The following is a 17,616-nucleotide window of genomic DNA, read 5'->3' as shown; positions in this document are numbered from 1 at the left end:
ACTTTGCATTAATCGTTATATCCCAGATTAGTTCGCATTCACTGGAATACGTGTTTTGCACAATAAGACGTTTCTTTTTGGCAATTTTGGTATCCGATTTTTACATTTTTTTTCAGTGAAGTCGCAACCAGATTATTTCTTCCAACTAATTTGTCATTGGATACCGAGATAATTAATTACTAATCTCATCTAAAAAATTGTGAAATGGTTTGGTGTTTCTCAATTGTTTTTGTATTGTTTCAACTCATTAATACTGAGCAGTTACACGTTTTCTGGCTAAATGAAAATTCTTGTCGGGATAAAGCAAACAGGTTTCGGAAAATTAAAATAAATATATGTTAGGGCATTTTATTCATGTTAACTGATGCTTACATATTAATATACATCATGAATTACATACTGTGTCACTGTATCTCTCTCAGGGACATTACACTACCCTGAATCTGTTATATTTGAGGTGCTCTTTTTCGGAAAAAATACATTTTTGCCCAGTTTTCGGGATTTGAGACAGACAGGGAGAGATAGTTAAAAGACGATGGGAGTTTTGAAAGGAACGTCAGGTTAATTTAAAATTTTTCATTTTTGTTGTTGTTGTAATTTTACCTTTGATCAATTAGATTCAAACAGTTTGAATACATTTGACAGCGTGAACAGAGTTTTCTGACAGGTGGAATTCGCTGACACTCAAGCAATTGTTCACATAATTGTGTTTAAATTGTAGTAAAGTGTCAACAGAAACTGGCTAGAAATTGACAAGTAAATACTTGAAATTCAAAAAGATTAATTTATATAAAAATATTATAATATCATAAATATTATAAAGATAATATTAGCTCTGCACTTAATAATAGCATAATGTCTCCCATTACTGCTGAACTCAGGCTAGAATTATGGGACGAATAAATGACAGAATAGAAGAATTGATTCTATCTGAACCTGATGTTTAATTCTTATTAAATATTATAATGAAGAAAAAGTCTGGACTTATATTCTGCACCATGTTTTAGTGTTAGAGGAGATTTGAATCAATTGTCCTCTTTGTGTTTGCACTGTTTAATTCAGATCTTCTTTAATTAAACAATATGTTCACTAATTAAGTTATATGGATGGTCTAAATTACTAAATCGAGGAAGCAGTATTATTGATTTCAAACTGCCAGTCCGTTACAGTCTATACAAATTCAGAAGTACGCATTTTTAACACGTTTCTCTGTTACAATAAGACATTGGTAGTAAACGTGAAAAGTAAAATATTACAATGTGATTAGATTTAAGTAAATGAATGACAGATGTCTGAATGTTTTCATTCAGTAATTTGAAATTATTGTTTAACATTGTCTAAGACTTAATTGTAACCTAATTATTTAACAATGTTAAAGGCAGAAGCACGTTTTGAATGATTGAAAACTCATTTTATTAGAGCGCAAATCAGCTGACAGGAGAATTAACTGACAATTAACAATAACTTAAAATATAATATTGATGCTGATTAATTTAAAACAAAAGAACCTGAATACTGTACAGGCGTGCAAAATACAATTAGTTTTAGAGAATATTTAATTGTATCGAAAATGAATTCAGAAACAAAACATTTCTTTACTCAGCTATGCTCAGCTCGATAAAGTGTTTTGCCTTGCTTATTTTGTTCACTCTATTTAATTAAGAAATTAACTCGAATCAGATAATGATTTTCAATGTAAATGTTTCCCGATTTGTTTAATTCTGACTGTGTCACTGCATCTCTGTTAGGGACATTGAACTGTCCTGAACCTGTTATTTTTGATGGCTCATTTTCAGCAAAATTACATTTTTACATAGTTTTCGAGAAGTGAGACAGAGAAATAATTAAAAGTCGAAAGGAGTTCTGAAATGAATATCAGTTTAATTTAAAATAGGTTATTGATTTTCTGTTGTTGTAAGTTGACCATTGATCAATTAGAATCCAACAATTTGAATGAAATTGACAGATTGAACAGATCTATCTGCTGGGCACTCGATTGTTGCACCGTTTATGTCTGTTCTGTTTCTGTGCGCGTGGTCACTGTGTTGGCACCAAGAATCTGCCTGACTGGTTATAAACCTTTTGGTTCCTTCCCCTGTATTTCAGGGAGTGAAAATTGATTTATTTCTTCAATAAACTTGTACCTGTGAGAAACGTGACAGGTTGACTTGATGTTTGACTCGGCGTCTCAGAAATGAGATCCCTGAAGCACATTGTGACAGTCAGAGAGAGCAGAAACGTCAGGCTGTAGAAAGAGATTTGGTTGATTTTTAACCAGTGATATACCGGCTTTGGGAACTTTGGATGAGCAAATGCAAAGGGAGGTTTACTGTATTGTATTCTATACTATAGCAGTCCCTGACCTGTTTAGTAGAACAGTTGCAGGGTCAAATTCGTTTGCATCTTATTCTTAATTTCTAAAGGCAATTTAGAGTCGCTTGCAAAGCAAGAATTTTAAATATGTCCCTACATAATTGTTCCTTGGGAAAGAATTGATATTAAGTATCCTTGAATAACTGCAGTGCATATGCTGCAGGCATCCGCCGTGCTGTTAGGCAGGATGTTCCAGGATTTTGACCCAGCGACTGTGAAGGAACTGAGATATTGTTTCAAGTCAAGATGGTGTGTGTCTTGTAGGGGAGCTTGCAGGTGGTAGTGTTCATGTGTGGCTGCTGCCCTTGTCCTGTTAGGATGTAAAGGCAGCGGGTTTGGGCAGTGTTTTCTCTGGAGTCTTGGTGAGTTGCTGCAGTGCATCTTGTATAAAATACACACTGCTGTCACTGCTTGTTAGTGATAGAGAGAGTGAATAGGGTGAATGAGGGGGCGGGTAATCTTGTGGGTGGCTTTGTCCTGGATTGTGTCAAATTTCTTGAGTTTTTACAAGTTTCGCTCATTGAGGAAAGAGGAAATTATTCAATTGTGACTGACTTGTGAAAGATTTAAATGTTTTTCCAACCCTTGGCCTGAGGTCCGTATTGTGCTCACTTGTCACTCCCATTTACTGTGTGAGTGGGTGAGTGTGTATGTGAAGTGAGGGTGTTTTTCCAGTCTGAATCAGCCAGATAGAGACTTGCACACATCACACACTCTCACACACATAAATACACACATACACATTCTCATAGTCTCTCACACATGCCCACATACATATTCACACTTACTTTCTCTCTCATCCGATCTCTCTCACACGCCCATACACATTCTCTCTCTCACATAAACTCTCTCAAATACAAATACATACATACTCTCGCTCTCTCAATCAGTCTCTCATACCACCATACACAAAAGCACTCACACGCACACCCCCGACACACATTCTCTCTTACGCACAGCCACACACTCTCACATAAGCACAGTCTCACACTCTCGCATACGCACTCTCACATGCATTCTCTCTCCCACACTCTGTCACACACGCTCAAGCTGTCTCACATTTATTCACACACGCTCTCACAATTCCTCTTGCACACACGCATCTCTCTCTCTCTCTCAAGCACACGCATATATTTCTATATCTCTTGCACACACTATCTCACACCTGTACATTCTTGCTCTCACACACTGGCTCTCTCACAAACACTCTCTCACAAGCAAAGACTCACGCACGCACTCTAACACACACTCTTCCGCACAGACACAGTCTCTCACATAAGCACAGTCTCGCGCACACATTTTCCCTCACACACACACACATGCACTATCCCTCTCACATTCCCTCTTCCGTGCTCTCACTCCATCTCACACTCATTTGCATGCTCGCTCTCTCTCTCATACGGACACTTGCACACGCATTCTCTCACACAGGCACATTTTTCTCTCTCTTTCACACGCTCACTCCCTTACACATTGTCTCACACACGCACAATCTCGCTCTCAAACTCTGTATCTCACAAACACCCTCTCTCTCTCACACGCACACAGTCTCTCCGTCTCTCACACATGAACACACATGTATACACAATGTATCTCTCTTAAACACGCCACTTATCACAGACACATGTTCTCGCAACCGTTATTTCACTCACACACACTCACGCATCCACTCTGTCTAATGTTCACAGTTTTTCTCACTCACACACACTCTCCCCGCCCCTCCACGCACGCACACGCACACACATATACTTTGAAGAACAGAAAAATACTCTCACACACATAAAAAATAACTCTTGAAACACACACTGTCTCTCGCACACACGCATTCTCTATCTCACATATCCTTTCTCTCACGCGCACTCTCTCCTCTTGTACACACAGACCACTTTCTCAAACACGTGCAAAACACTCATGTGTCTGACACTCTAACACACATAAACCATACACAACGTCTCTCTCGCACAAAAATTCTCTCTCTCTGTCTCACATACGCACACACACACACACACACACAGACACACAGACACACGCACACACACACACACACTCAAACACATTGCTTCTATCACCCACACACATTGCGCATATCTTTCTCACTCACACACAATCCCATGCACACTTTCACACACTCATGAACATATTAATTTGCTTTCCAATAGGCACTCCCTCTCACACACACTGTCTTTCACATGAACACAACACTCTCTCCCACACACACACACACACCCTCCCTCAAGCACACACACTATCTTTCATAGATACCGTGTATCTCATATAGACACACTCCTTTTCACATAAACACACACTCAATCACACACCGAAGTACTCTCTCACACAGACTGCCCACACACACTCTTTCAAGAAGAGACACACTCTCACACACCAAGAATAACTTTCCAATCACACATTCTCTCTCTCACACACGTTATCTCACACACCCTTTCTCTCACGCACACTCTCCCCTCTTGCACACACAGCCCACTGTATCACACACGTGCAAACACAGTCTATCACACACAGGCACCCTCACACATACATCCACCCTCTCTCTCTCTCTCACACATCCAAACACCCTCACACACTTTCCATCTCACATAGTCAGAGTGATTGTCCTTGACATCATAAATAGAAGCATAGGATCCTACAGTGCAGAAGGGGGCCATTCAGCCCATCGAGTCTGCACCAACAGCAATCCCACCAAAGCCCTATCCACATAACCACATGTATTTACCCTAACTAGTCCCTCTGACACTAAGGGGCAATTTAGCACGGCCAATCCATCGAACCCGCACATCTTTGGAATGTGGGAGGAAACAGGAGCACCCGAAGGAAACCCAAACAGACACGGGGTGAACTTGCAAACTCCACACAGACAATGAGCCAAGTCGGGAATCGAACTGTGAGGCAGCAGTGCTAATCACCGTGCCACCCCCCGCCCCCCAACCCCCCGGTAGCATTTGAATGAGGATGGGATCGAGGAGCCCGAGTAAAACTCAAGTCAGTAAGAATCGGCGGGAAATTCTTCTCTGTTCGGAGTCATACTTAGCACAAAGCAAGATGGTGTTGGTTGTTGGAGGTCAAACATCTAAGTTCAGATTTCACTGCAAAAGTTCGGCAGGGGATTGTCCTGGGACCAACAATCTTCTACTGCTTCATCAAAGACATTCCATCCAACATGAGGTCAGAAGTAGAGATTTCCATGTGTTACACCGGACAGAAAGACACAATAAGTAAGAAGGGACTTGGCTGAGACCAAGGCCGCCTGGCTCCCCAATACTGGTGTAAACTTGCTGTTTGATTCCTGTGCGACCCATTCTGGTTTCGCTGTAAGCTTCCCTTCCAGCTCCCTCAGTCTGTCTATTTGTTAACTGATACGTGTTTCTTAAAGAAAGGCACCGACATTAAAGCAGCTGCCCGGTGATCTACACTGCTGCCTGACTTTACACAGCCCTGTTACAGAAAGCTGATCAATGTAGACAATCGGGAAAAGATCGATGGAGAGGAAGAGGAGGACGTGGCCCACTGACTCTCTCACCCCCGCCCACACTTCCTCACTCACCCTCAATCTCTCATCCTCACTCAAAGAACTTCACTCACTCACCCTCACTTACCCAACTTCCCTCGCTGACACACTCTCACTCACTCATCCCCACTCACTCATCCCCACTCACTCTCCCTTGCTCACTCATCCAACCTAACACCCTCACACACACCCTCACACACTCACCTTCACACACTCAACCTCACACACTGAGCCTCACACACTCAACCTCACACACTCAACCTCACGTACTCACCCTCACACACTCACCCTCAGAAACTCACTGATCCTCATTCACCCTGAGTCACTCACCCTCACACCCTCACTCACTCACAATCACTCACAAACATTCGCTCACTCACTCTCACCCATCCTCACTCACTCACCCACACTCACTCACACACCCTCACTCAACCTCACTCATTCAACCTCAATCACACATCCTGAATCACTCATCCTCACACCCTCACTTACTCACTCACATTCACTCACCCTCATTCACTCACTCTCACACCCTCACTCACCCACCCGCATTCACTCACTCGCACTCACTCACCCTCAGACACCCTCATTTACTCACCCTCATTCACGCACTGTCAGTCAGCCACCCACCCACACTCACACCATCACACACTCAACCTCACTCACTGACCCTCAGTCACTCACTCAGAGCCTCAGTCACTCACCAACACCCATACTCACCCTCATTCACTCACCCTACTTACCCATCCTCACTCACACAGTCTCACTCACTCTCACTCACTCACCGCACTTACCCACCCTCACTCATCCAGTCTCACTCACTCTCACTCACCCTCACTCACTCTCCCCACTTACCGACCCTCACTCACCCAGACTCACCCCCACACACTCAAGCTCAATCATCCTCTCTCTTTCACTTACGCCACCTGACCCATTCAAACTCACTCAGACTCACGCACCGACATTCACTCACACACCCTCACGTACTCACCATCACTCAACTTCACCCACCCTAACTCACAGATCCTCAATCACTCATCCTCACTCAAACACCTTCACTCACTCATCCTCACTCACCCACCCATCCGCATTCATTCTCCCTCACACACTCTCTCACACCACCCCCAATGACACACCCTGACTTACTCACTCTCTCACCCTCACTTACTAAGTCATATTCATTCCCTCACCCTCATTCACTCGCTCTCACTCACCCACCTTCGCTAACCTTCATGCATCCTCACTCACTCACCCTCATTCATTCATTCTCGCTCACTGACATTCACTCACCCACCTTCACTCACCCATTCAGCCACCTTCACTCACATCCCCCCTCTCTCACACACCCTCATTTACTCACGCCCTCTCACCCTCACCCACACTTACTCACTCACCCTCAATCACTCATCCTCACTCAAAGAACTTCATTCACTCACCCTCACTTATGAACTCTCTGTCACTCACACACCATCACTCATCCACTCTCACTCCTTCAATCAGTCCCCCTCACGCACTCACATTCTCTCACTCACCCTCACTAAATCTGTGTGAGGAGGTCTGCAAAGAGAGAGAAGAAAGATCTCAAGCGGCAGTTTGGTGTTCAAATGTGGGAGCTGCCCTGGGAATGCAGAGAGCTGGAGGGAATCCCTGGGGGCTCAGAGCCAGGGACAATGGCAAAGAGCCGGGGAGAACAGGAGGCGTGCTAAAGGGCAGAGAGCAGGGGGTGGGGGGGGGGGGGGGAGGGCAGAGAGCCTGGGGAAAGGGCACACAGCCGGGCAACAGGGCAGAGAGCCGGGGGAAAGGGCAGAGAGCTAGGAGAAAGGGCAGGGAGCCAGGTGAAAGGCAAAGAACCAGGGAAAAGGGCAGAGAGACGGAGGAAAGGGCAGAGAGACCAGGGAAAGGGGAGAGAGCCAGGAATAAGGGCAGGGACGCCGGCGAAACGACAGAGAGCCTAGGAAAAGGGCAAGAGAACGCAGGGGAAAGGGCAGAGAGTCAGGGGGAAAGGGCAGAGAGCCAGGGGAAAGGACAGAGAGCCAGGGGAAAGGGCAAGAGAACGCAGGGGAAAGGGCAGAGAGTCAGGGGGAAAGGGCAGAGAGCCAGGGGAAAGGGCAGAGAGCCAGGGGAAAGGGCAGAGATCCGGGGGAAAGGGTAGGGAGCTGAGGGAAAGGGCAGATAGCCGGGGGAGAGGGCACAGAGCTGGAGGGAAGTGTAGAGAGCCAGGTGGAAGTGCGGAGAGCCGGGTGAAAGGGGAAAAGAGCCACAGGGAATAGCAGAGAGCCAGGGGAAAGGGCACAGAGTCGGGGAAAATGGGCAGAGAGTGGGTGATCGACGGGCGGAGTGAGGATGTGCAAAATAGAGCGAGCACCACAACCAGATCATCTGTAATCTCAGTGAATAATGGAGGAGACTTCAGGGCCCGAATGGCCAACTCTTGCTATTAATGTCTGACCCTTCAGTTAGTCAATGTTGCAATTATTTGAATTTGTAATCACATTGAGAGTTTCCTGGTCATTCAGTAAGTATTCATTCCGAAGGTAGTTTTGAAGCAAAGTCACTAATCTTCGTTTTGTGGAGTGAGAGGCAGTGAGTTGGAGAGAGGAAGGGGCATCAGCTAGTTTGTACACAGGCAATATCCAAAACTACAATGTGGATATGCCGACGTTAGGTTGGGGTGGACACAGTAAGGAGTCTGACAACACCAGGTTGAACTCCAACAGGCTTATTTGGAATCGTGAGCTTTTGGAGCTCTTTCATCAGGCGAGTGGCTGATATGAATGAAGAGACAACTTCTTCATCACAAAGTGCTGTTGTTTGAGAAATAGCTCGTGCCTGAAGTAATGGAGAAACTCTTTACACTTCTCTGTTAATCTAATGAATGGTATGAAATTACAATGACATCAAAATGTTTTTGTCTTTCCAATCTGATAGAGGTCGAGACATTGATGTGAGTTTCTACAAAGATGGCGATTCTCAAATGATAGGAGTAACAGAAGCTGAAAGGTGTATGTAGGTCTTAATCGGGAAATATTAAGTTAAGTTCATAATTCTAGACAAATCGTGATGTAGAAACATAGAAAATAGAAGCAGGAGTAGGCCATTCGGCCCTTTGACCCTGCTCTACCATTCACTTTGATTACGGCTCATCAATATCCTGAGCCCGCCTACTACCCATATCCACTGATCCCTTTAGCCCCAAGAGTTATACCTAATATAGAAACATACTTGTATAAATATGTTTGATTAATTAATAAACGCAGGTAATAGTCTAACTTGTTTAATCGACTATTCTTTCCCAGCGACACCGTCTCCGCCCACTCTCTACAGCCTCGTCTCTTCCTGTCAGCAACACAACTCCGCTGGCTCCATCACCTACGGCTGTTTGGCGATGGACTACTCTCCAGATGTCTCCAAACTGACCTGGAAGAAAAATGGGCAGCTGATCGACACTGGATTTAAGACTTATCCATCAGTGAGAAACGCGAAGGGAACCTACACCTTGAGCAGCCAGTTAACCATCACCCAGTCAGAGGGAGAGTGCAGCAAAATCAAGTGTGAGGTTCGACACAGCAGCTCGGTCAAGAGCATTGGAATGCAATGTAAGTGTTGTGGAACTTGGGCAAGACAGGAACGCTCTGATTGAACTGTATAAGGCTTTAGTTATAACTGATATGTAGCACTCTGAAAAATTGAATTATGCAAAATCCAGGTAAGTGCCTCCTGACTGAAAAGTTGCTCAGAACCAAAGAACAACAGAAATGTTACTGTGCAGAATGAGGCCATTTAGCCCATCATGTCTGTGCTGGCCAAAAGGGAGAACAAATAAACGAGCCTGACAAAGTAAGCCTATTTTCCAGCCCTTGCTCCGTAGCATTGCAGCTTAAAGCACTTGAGATGCAGACCCAGATGCCTTTTAAATGACCATGCTCCCTGGTAATTGAGCCCTCCACTTGGGGAATGAATTATTTTTGCCTACGTCCCTTATTTTTGTTGTGAACCACAATTATGTCACGCCTCAGCCTCCTCTTTTCCTAAAGAGAACAAACCCTGCCTATCCAATCTCGCCTCATGGCGGGAATTTTCAGTCCCTGGCAACATTCTTGTAAACCTCATCTCTCTCCAGAGTCATTACGTTATTCCTGCAATGTGGTGACCAGAACTGTACAGCAAACTCCAAACGTGGCCTAACTAGCGTTTTATACAGCTCCATCATTGTATCACTGTTTTTGCATTCAATATCTCACATAATAGAGGAACTAATCTGATATGCTTTCTTGATCAACTTTTCCAGCTGCCCTACCATCTACAAGGACCTGTGGACGTGCACTCTAAGGTCTTGCATTTCCTCAATCCCTCTTAACATTCCAGTTTATTGCCTTGCTTTGTTTTCCCTCCCCAAATGCATTGTGTGGCGCTTTTGACGGTTGAATTCCATTCGCCATTTCCCTGCCAATTCAACCAAACCATGGATATGATTCTCAAATCGGCAGCTGTGGTGCTCAAATAAAAGAACTAATTTTAATTGATGTCAATTGAATCTTCAAGTAACGTCTGAACATTTGTTTGTTGAAGGCCCACGCGTTCTCCCCCCAACCGTTATCCTCACCGTGAGTTCCAGTGAAGAAATCACCAGCAGAAAATTTGCAACCATCGTCTGTTCAATCATGGATTTCCAGCCAAAGTCAATGACGGTGAAGTGGCTGAAGAATGGACAACCCATGGATTCAGGAATTATCACCTCTCCCGCCTGTGAAGTGAACGGGAACTTCTCGGCCAGCAGTCGGCTGACAGTCTCCGCTCAGGAATGGTTCAGCAAAGTAGTCTATACCTGCCAGGTCACTCATCAAGGATTCACCCAGAGTCAGAACATCAGCGGATCTCTGGGTAAGAGACTCAAACCGAGGATAAAATATACCATTCCGATGTTAATCGAAATTAGGGATCTATTAAAGTTAGTACAAAGATAGAACAACTTCTAATTTGCTGTCATATGGTTTGCTGCATTGGGACAGTGCCCCATTCAGAATTTCATCACAACAGCAATTTTTGTTATTCCTTCATGAGATGTGCATTTATTTCCCATCCCTGAGGGCACTTAAGTGTCAACCACATTGCTGTGGATCTGGAGTCACATGCATGCCAGGCCAGATAAAGACAGCAGATTTACTTTTCTAAAGGGCATTCGTGAACCAGGTGGGTTTTTACAACAATGGCTTCATGATGATCATTTGACTTTTAATGATAGATTTTTACTAAATTCAAATTTCACCATCTGCAGTGGTGAGATTCGAATCTGTGTCCCCAGAGTCGTGCCCTGGGTTACAAGACCATTGGCAACACCACCATGCCACTGCCTCCCCTTGAAATAGTGTTCCCTTCCATTTTAAAGTAACATAGTGAGCGAGCTGGTCTTGATGTCAGCTTTTTCCTGAGACAGCTGGTAAGATTTGGAGAGACAGTCGGTGTCGGACTGTTTCACAGGTCACAGCATAGGGGTAAAATATTGGGAAGTGCATCCACCCTACTTATAAACTAACTGCCAGTACTTGGTTCCTGAGTTCAGGAATGGTATATTTGTTGGGGAATACTGCAATGTTGATTCATGAGAATGATACCGCTGCTAAAATACTTGAACAAAAAGAGAATAATTTCACAGAGCAGGCTGGTTTTCCATCCTCCATAGAGGTTGAAAGGTGATAGTTAGAGGTTGATATATCGAAGGCAACTTCGTCTCCTTCAGGCTGAACACTGCTGTCCTGCTTCTGAAGAGGGAACTAGGGTTGATTTTCATTTTTCATTCACAGATCCTCCCCAGTGCCCTGATACCACAGTGACGATACAGCCACCACCAATAGAACAGGTCTTACTGGAGGCGACCGTGACCTTAACCTGCATCATTTCTAATGCTCCTTATGGAGTCAACGTGTCCTGGATCCGAGACAGGAAGTATTTGAAATCAGAGATCGCCGAAAAGCCTGGAGCGGATCCTGACAGCGTGGTCAGCAACTTAAACATCTCGACACAAGCCTGGCTGAGTGCGGCTGTGTTTGACTGCGTGGTGAGCCATCAGGATCTGCCGACTCCTTTAAGAAAATCCATCCACAAGGAAACAGGTGAGCTGAGAGATTGAAGCAATAAATGCGTCACTGTGTCTATTTCCAGTGTCAGTGTACTGGTCAATATTCAGCATTCAGTGCATTAATGGTCTCCCCTGAGTGCAAACTCCACTAACTAAAAACTGGGGGTTGTAGATATTTTAACAGGGAAATTTGATGTGTTGATGAATGAAAAGTGAACTGAAGGCGATGTTATTGGGTTTAGATCGAATAACGAGGGAGGAGCCTGATGTGGAGCATAAAAACCAGAAAACCAAAATTAAAGCCGATCAGTTGGGCCGAATAGCCTGATTCTGTGCTGTAAAATTTCTGAAACTTCCCAGTCCAGCCCCCTGAGTTATTTGAGAAAATAATTGTGTTCACCTCTGCTCCAAACTGGAAGTCAAAAATGGAAACATTTAAAATCGAAAGCGAAGCACATTTTTCTGATATCTCGCCAGTGGTTACATTCTCTCCGGAATTCTCCAGTTTATTGACATTTATTGTACATTTTCTGCAGATCCAAATCCGCGGGAACCGTTCGTCTCTGTCCTCCTGCCCTCGGCAGAAGAAGTCTCCGCTCAGAGATTCGTCTCCCTCAGCTGCTTAGTGAGACGTTTCTCCCCTCGAGAGATCTTCGTCAAGTGGACCGTCAACGACAAGCCGGTGAATCCTGGGAACTATAAGAACACCGAGGTGGTCGCGGAGAGCGGGAATAGCTCCTTCTTCATGTACAGCCTGTTATCCATTGCAGCAGAGGAGTGGTCCAGCGGCGCTTCTTACTCCTGTGTGGTGGGACATGAAGCCATCCCCTTGAAGATCATCAACAGAACAGTTGACAAATCCAGCGGTAAACCCAGTTTTGTGAACATTTCCCTTGCACTGATGGACACCGTTAATTCATGTCAATGAGAATCACTCGGTTACATTAAAAACTTCAATAAAAAGAATAAAATCTTTTTCCTCCAACGATAAATGAAATACCCAATTGCTTAATTGATTGGTTTTCAATTTTACTTCCACTATGTATCTTTGGTTTGAGTCAGGTATTTTCACGTCTCGGGCCCAAGCCTTGTTGAACCAGTGCACCCAGCTCAGATACACCCTGGGTTAGAGACAGAGTAGAGCACATTCATTACAGTATTCTGCAAAATATCTTCACCGACTTTCCTCCCACTGAGGAGAAATCTGACAAATTCAACATTTCTGACAAACAAACACAACATTTAGATCTCGGTGTTCCTGCTTCTCTCGTTGTCCATGCCTTTACCATTGATGTCATATTTAAGCTGCTGCACCACACCCACTGGGAACTGAAGTGAGGGTCACACAGAAATATGGAGCAACAATCCCCCATCAGAGAGAGAGGGAGAGTGAAATTGTTAACATACCAGATTCCTACTCACCCAACAAAGAGAGGGGAAAGCAGTAGCTAACCCATGTACCACCACTTCCTCAATGAAAAGAGGAGGAATGGCATTATTTAATCCACTCACCTCCACCTCGTCAGTGGTTAGAACCATCAGGCACATTGCTTCACCGGGTAGAGAGAGGGAAATTATGAGCTCACTCCCTCCCTCTTCGCAAGTAACGTGTTTGGAAGGGACCAGCTCTCTACTCGAAGAACCCAGTTGCCAACAGTACAAATTAGCTTCCGGTTTATTTGCTGCAGAGTTTGAAGTATCATTATCTTAATCAATGTGATGCATATATACTTATGTAACATAATTTAAAAATGTTTCTGCACTCATGTTCCTGTTAATCATGTCCTGGCAGTGATTTCCCATAATGCAAATTGAAACAAATGATTGAATCCTCCCCAGTTTTCACTGTTCTGTCCCTGATGCTTCCGAGATGCATCAATGAATGATTTGATTCGTTCTCCTGATATCACCGTGCCACTCACATAAACTACATTCATACAGCAAAACATTGAAAATATGCTCCATTATTCGTATTGTTTGGATCATTTTCAGTTAATGATTGCGGTGAAACTTGGAGCAACAGCTAAAAAATACACACACTGACAATACTCCACAAAACTGTCACAATTATAAATACACACATAAGCGCACACACACACACTCACACTCACACACATACACACACACACATCGACACAAATGCACAACTACACACACAAATACACATACTCACACATATGCACACAAATGCAGAAAGACACATGTAAATATACACACACAAACGCAAGCACATACCCCCACACACATACATATACAGAAATAGGGACAGGCACATTCAAATACAGACACAGAAACACACAAATACACAACAGATACACTTTCACACACCATAGGTACACTCAATACTTGCACAGACGAACACACATGCAGAGAAACAAGAATGCACACACAAATGCACTCATGGGCAAAACATGCACAAACAGAAATACACACTTACACAAATACACCCACACAAAAATACACCCATACACAAACACATCCGTACACAAATATACATAGGGACACACCCATTCTCTCTCTCTCACTCGCACACACACAGACACACACATACAAACACATAGACACGCGCTCTTGTACAAACAGACACTAAAACAACAACATACACACACATAATCAAATATGTACAAACCACACATGTACACATGAAACACACAAGTACATACACATACACATACGTGAGTAGGTACAGACCCAAACACAAACACATATATGCATAGACACAATACAGACAGATACACACGCATGCAGACCCACATAAATACACAAGCACATACTTTGACTCAAATAAATACATATATATATTAGCACACGTTCACGCTGATAGGAATATAGATATAAAGACACACAATGTTATACACATTCACAAACATATATGGAAATACATAGAAACAAATCACCAGACTGCATATAGAAGAACAGACAGCAAAACATTTACACACAAACATGTGGACGCAAACATCAACATGCTCATAGAACAGAACATCATAGCACACATTACCACACATCGAAACACAAATATACATAAACGCACCGTTATAAAGCATGGCAACACGTGTATACAAACACTGACATGTTAACAGGCGTGCACACAGACACATAGAGAAACAGACGCACACAGAAAGGGAAACAGTAAGTAGTTACCTGATGAAGGGGCAACGCTCCGAAAGCTCGTGCAACCAAATAAACCTGTTGGACTTTAACCGGGTGTTGTGAGACTACTTACTGTGCCGACCCCAGTCCAACGCCGGCAACTCCACAGAAAGGGAAACAAACATTATTAGAGTGACATATAGCACGCATTAAGAGTGGCATTAATATATATTCATAGACTTCACACAATAATAGAGTCATATATACACAATGACAAAAGAATTAAATATGCGCACAACTACACAAATCAACAATCACTGGCAAATGAACGCGTACATTAACACTCATAAACACATATTAACTCAGAGCCAAAGATTAATGCAGAGCACGAGATGCTCATGCATACGCACACAAATGCAAAATCTTCAATACAAACGGTAGGCAAATGATGAAAGTAAAATTTAAACGTGATTTTTTAATGGAGATATCCACAGATTTATTATCCCAATGTACAATGAACAGATAAACACGTTGAGAAACTGAATTAAGCTCACGATCTACTAAACATTTCCACCATAAAGAAGCACAGATCGGAAATTACATCCCAACTCTTAAACAACAACATTCACAGTTTACAGATCAGTAACCATCTGTGAAAATAATCATTGATTAGTGAACGTTCCTCGATATCAGTGATAATATTCTTCAATAAGGGATAGTTCCGAATTGTCAAAAAATCAACTGATTTTCAAGAAAACATCTTCAGTGCTTTCTGACATGGACTGTCCAAGGAATGTCAATAAAGATCAGGTGTGAAAATAGTTACGGAGATCGGTTACTGAGTGTCCTGAGCTTAAGAGTAGGTATACATTGAAAATTAAGTTCAAGAATAAATGAACAGTTTAAAAAGGAGAACGGGGAAAAGAAAAATAACAATAAGATTACCTGGATAAACAAAGTAATCTAATTTCATATCCTGGTCTCCGTCCCCTAGACTCCACCGACCGCATCTGGATTGAAGACAATGAGGATGATAACAGTAACATCTGGACAACGGCTTCCACATTCATTGTCCTGTTCTTCCTGAGCATTTTCTACAGCACTGCGGTCACTCTGGTGAAGGTGAGATGATTGAATGCACTCACATATCAAACTGACAGAATGGACTTGAAAAATCTCTCAATGTTCCATTAAAAACTCTAACTTTAATATCCCGCATCATAAACAACTGCTTCATTATTGTATCTTTCTTTTACAGATCAAGTGATGGGGTTGAATTTTGGAAGCTGCAGATTTCCCTCAGCTGATTATTATGATCTCCGTATGACACAAATACAATATCTGCTCTTGGTGACTCTATCAGTAAAATTCTCTCAGTTTATCATTCTGAATCTGTAACTGAGACAATCATAGACGGTATTTCAGTTTTCAGAGTGAAAAGCACGAGGCATTTTTTGTTATAATGTAATTGTGGTTAACAGTTTCCCCATAGTTTAAATATCATGTATAAATAAGAAACTTTTCTCATTCCTTATCCATATTTGTTAATTCCTCTTTCTATTAAGGTCCTGTTTTCTCTTTCTGGTGTATGTAACAGATGTACAAATATTGACGGATTCCCTGTGCATGTGTTGTGTTCTCAATGTGAAGCTCGATCGTTAAATTCACTTTTCTAACTTTAAAAAATAATGTCGCTGTAAAATATTCTCTGAATTTTTAAAATAAATATTGAATGAAAATTTAACCATCTCTGGCTTGGCTTAATTCCGTTTTCCAAAGCCCATCAACTCCGCCCCATATTCCATATTATACGGTTTCCCCTCTTTCCCAGACATGTCTGTTCCCCCAGTCCTGTGCGGGATGTGTTTGAACTCAAGGCCGTTCAGTGAAAGAGTCACTGCGCCACCCAGTGGCCAATCCGTATAAAGACACCTTCATCTCTGCCTTTTTATGATAAAATCCAGAGACAGAGCGAGTGAAGAATGAGAAGAACCTCGGTGATTTCACTCATAAACTGGTCTGCCACTGACCGAGTTTCAGGTAATTCAAAAAAGCAAAGGCTCTGTTTCATCAGAGGCCGATGCAGGACAGTGTGTGGCAGAAGATAGTTTCCTTTACACTGCCCCTTAAAAAAACTATCAGTGTCGCTGCAGCGTGGGTTAACAGTGTGAATCTCTCTATATTTCGTCCGATGAAGTACTTACAAGGCAGACATGCCACAAGCTAGATAGAGAACACATACAGAGCAGAGGTGCAAACCATGAGGTGAAACCAAGAGACTGAGGTGCATTTCACATAAGCACATAATAGATTACAAATTTCCAAATTAAGGCGAGTGCTATGGGATAATTTGAGATGACCAATACTGTATTTAACTACAGACAATATAAAACTCACATGGCAGATATCTCTGTGTAAGGACGGAACATTTATTTAAAACAAAAACACAACAAGCAACTGCTTGGAGATGACCAAAAGGGTTAAGTAGCTCTGGAACAGAGCGGCAGGATCTTTCCGATGCATCTAACGTGTACCATCAATAACAGATCAATTA

General features: G+C 43.0%; 1 gene segment (V, D, J or C); it reads left to right on the top strand.

Annotated features, from left to right (window-relative positions):
• The first annotated feature begins 5,548 nt into the window (after positions 1-5,548).
• On the top strand, positions 5,549-16,803 carry LOC144489845 (Ig heavy chain C region, membrane-bound form-like). The segment is given in 7 exon segments: positions 5,549-5,603; positions 9,154-9,492; positions 10,466-10,777; positions 11,698-12,006; positions 12,509-12,838; positions 16,057-16,184; positions 16,321-16,803. Coding segments are annotated over 7 exon segments (1,482 nt in total).
• The last annotated feature ends 813 nt before the right edge of the window (positions 16,804-17,616 follow it).

Source organism: Mustelus asterias, unplaced genomic scaffold (genome assembly GCF_964213995.1).
Source record: "Mustelus asterias unplaced genomic scaffold, sMusAst1.hap1.1 HAP1_SCAFFOLD_2598, whole genome shotgun sequence".
Lineage (NCBI taxonomy): Eukaryota > Metazoa > Chordata > Chondrichthyes > Carcharhiniformes > Triakidae > Mustelus > Mustelus asterias.
This window is presented reverse-complemented; position numbering and strand designations above follow the sequence as displayed.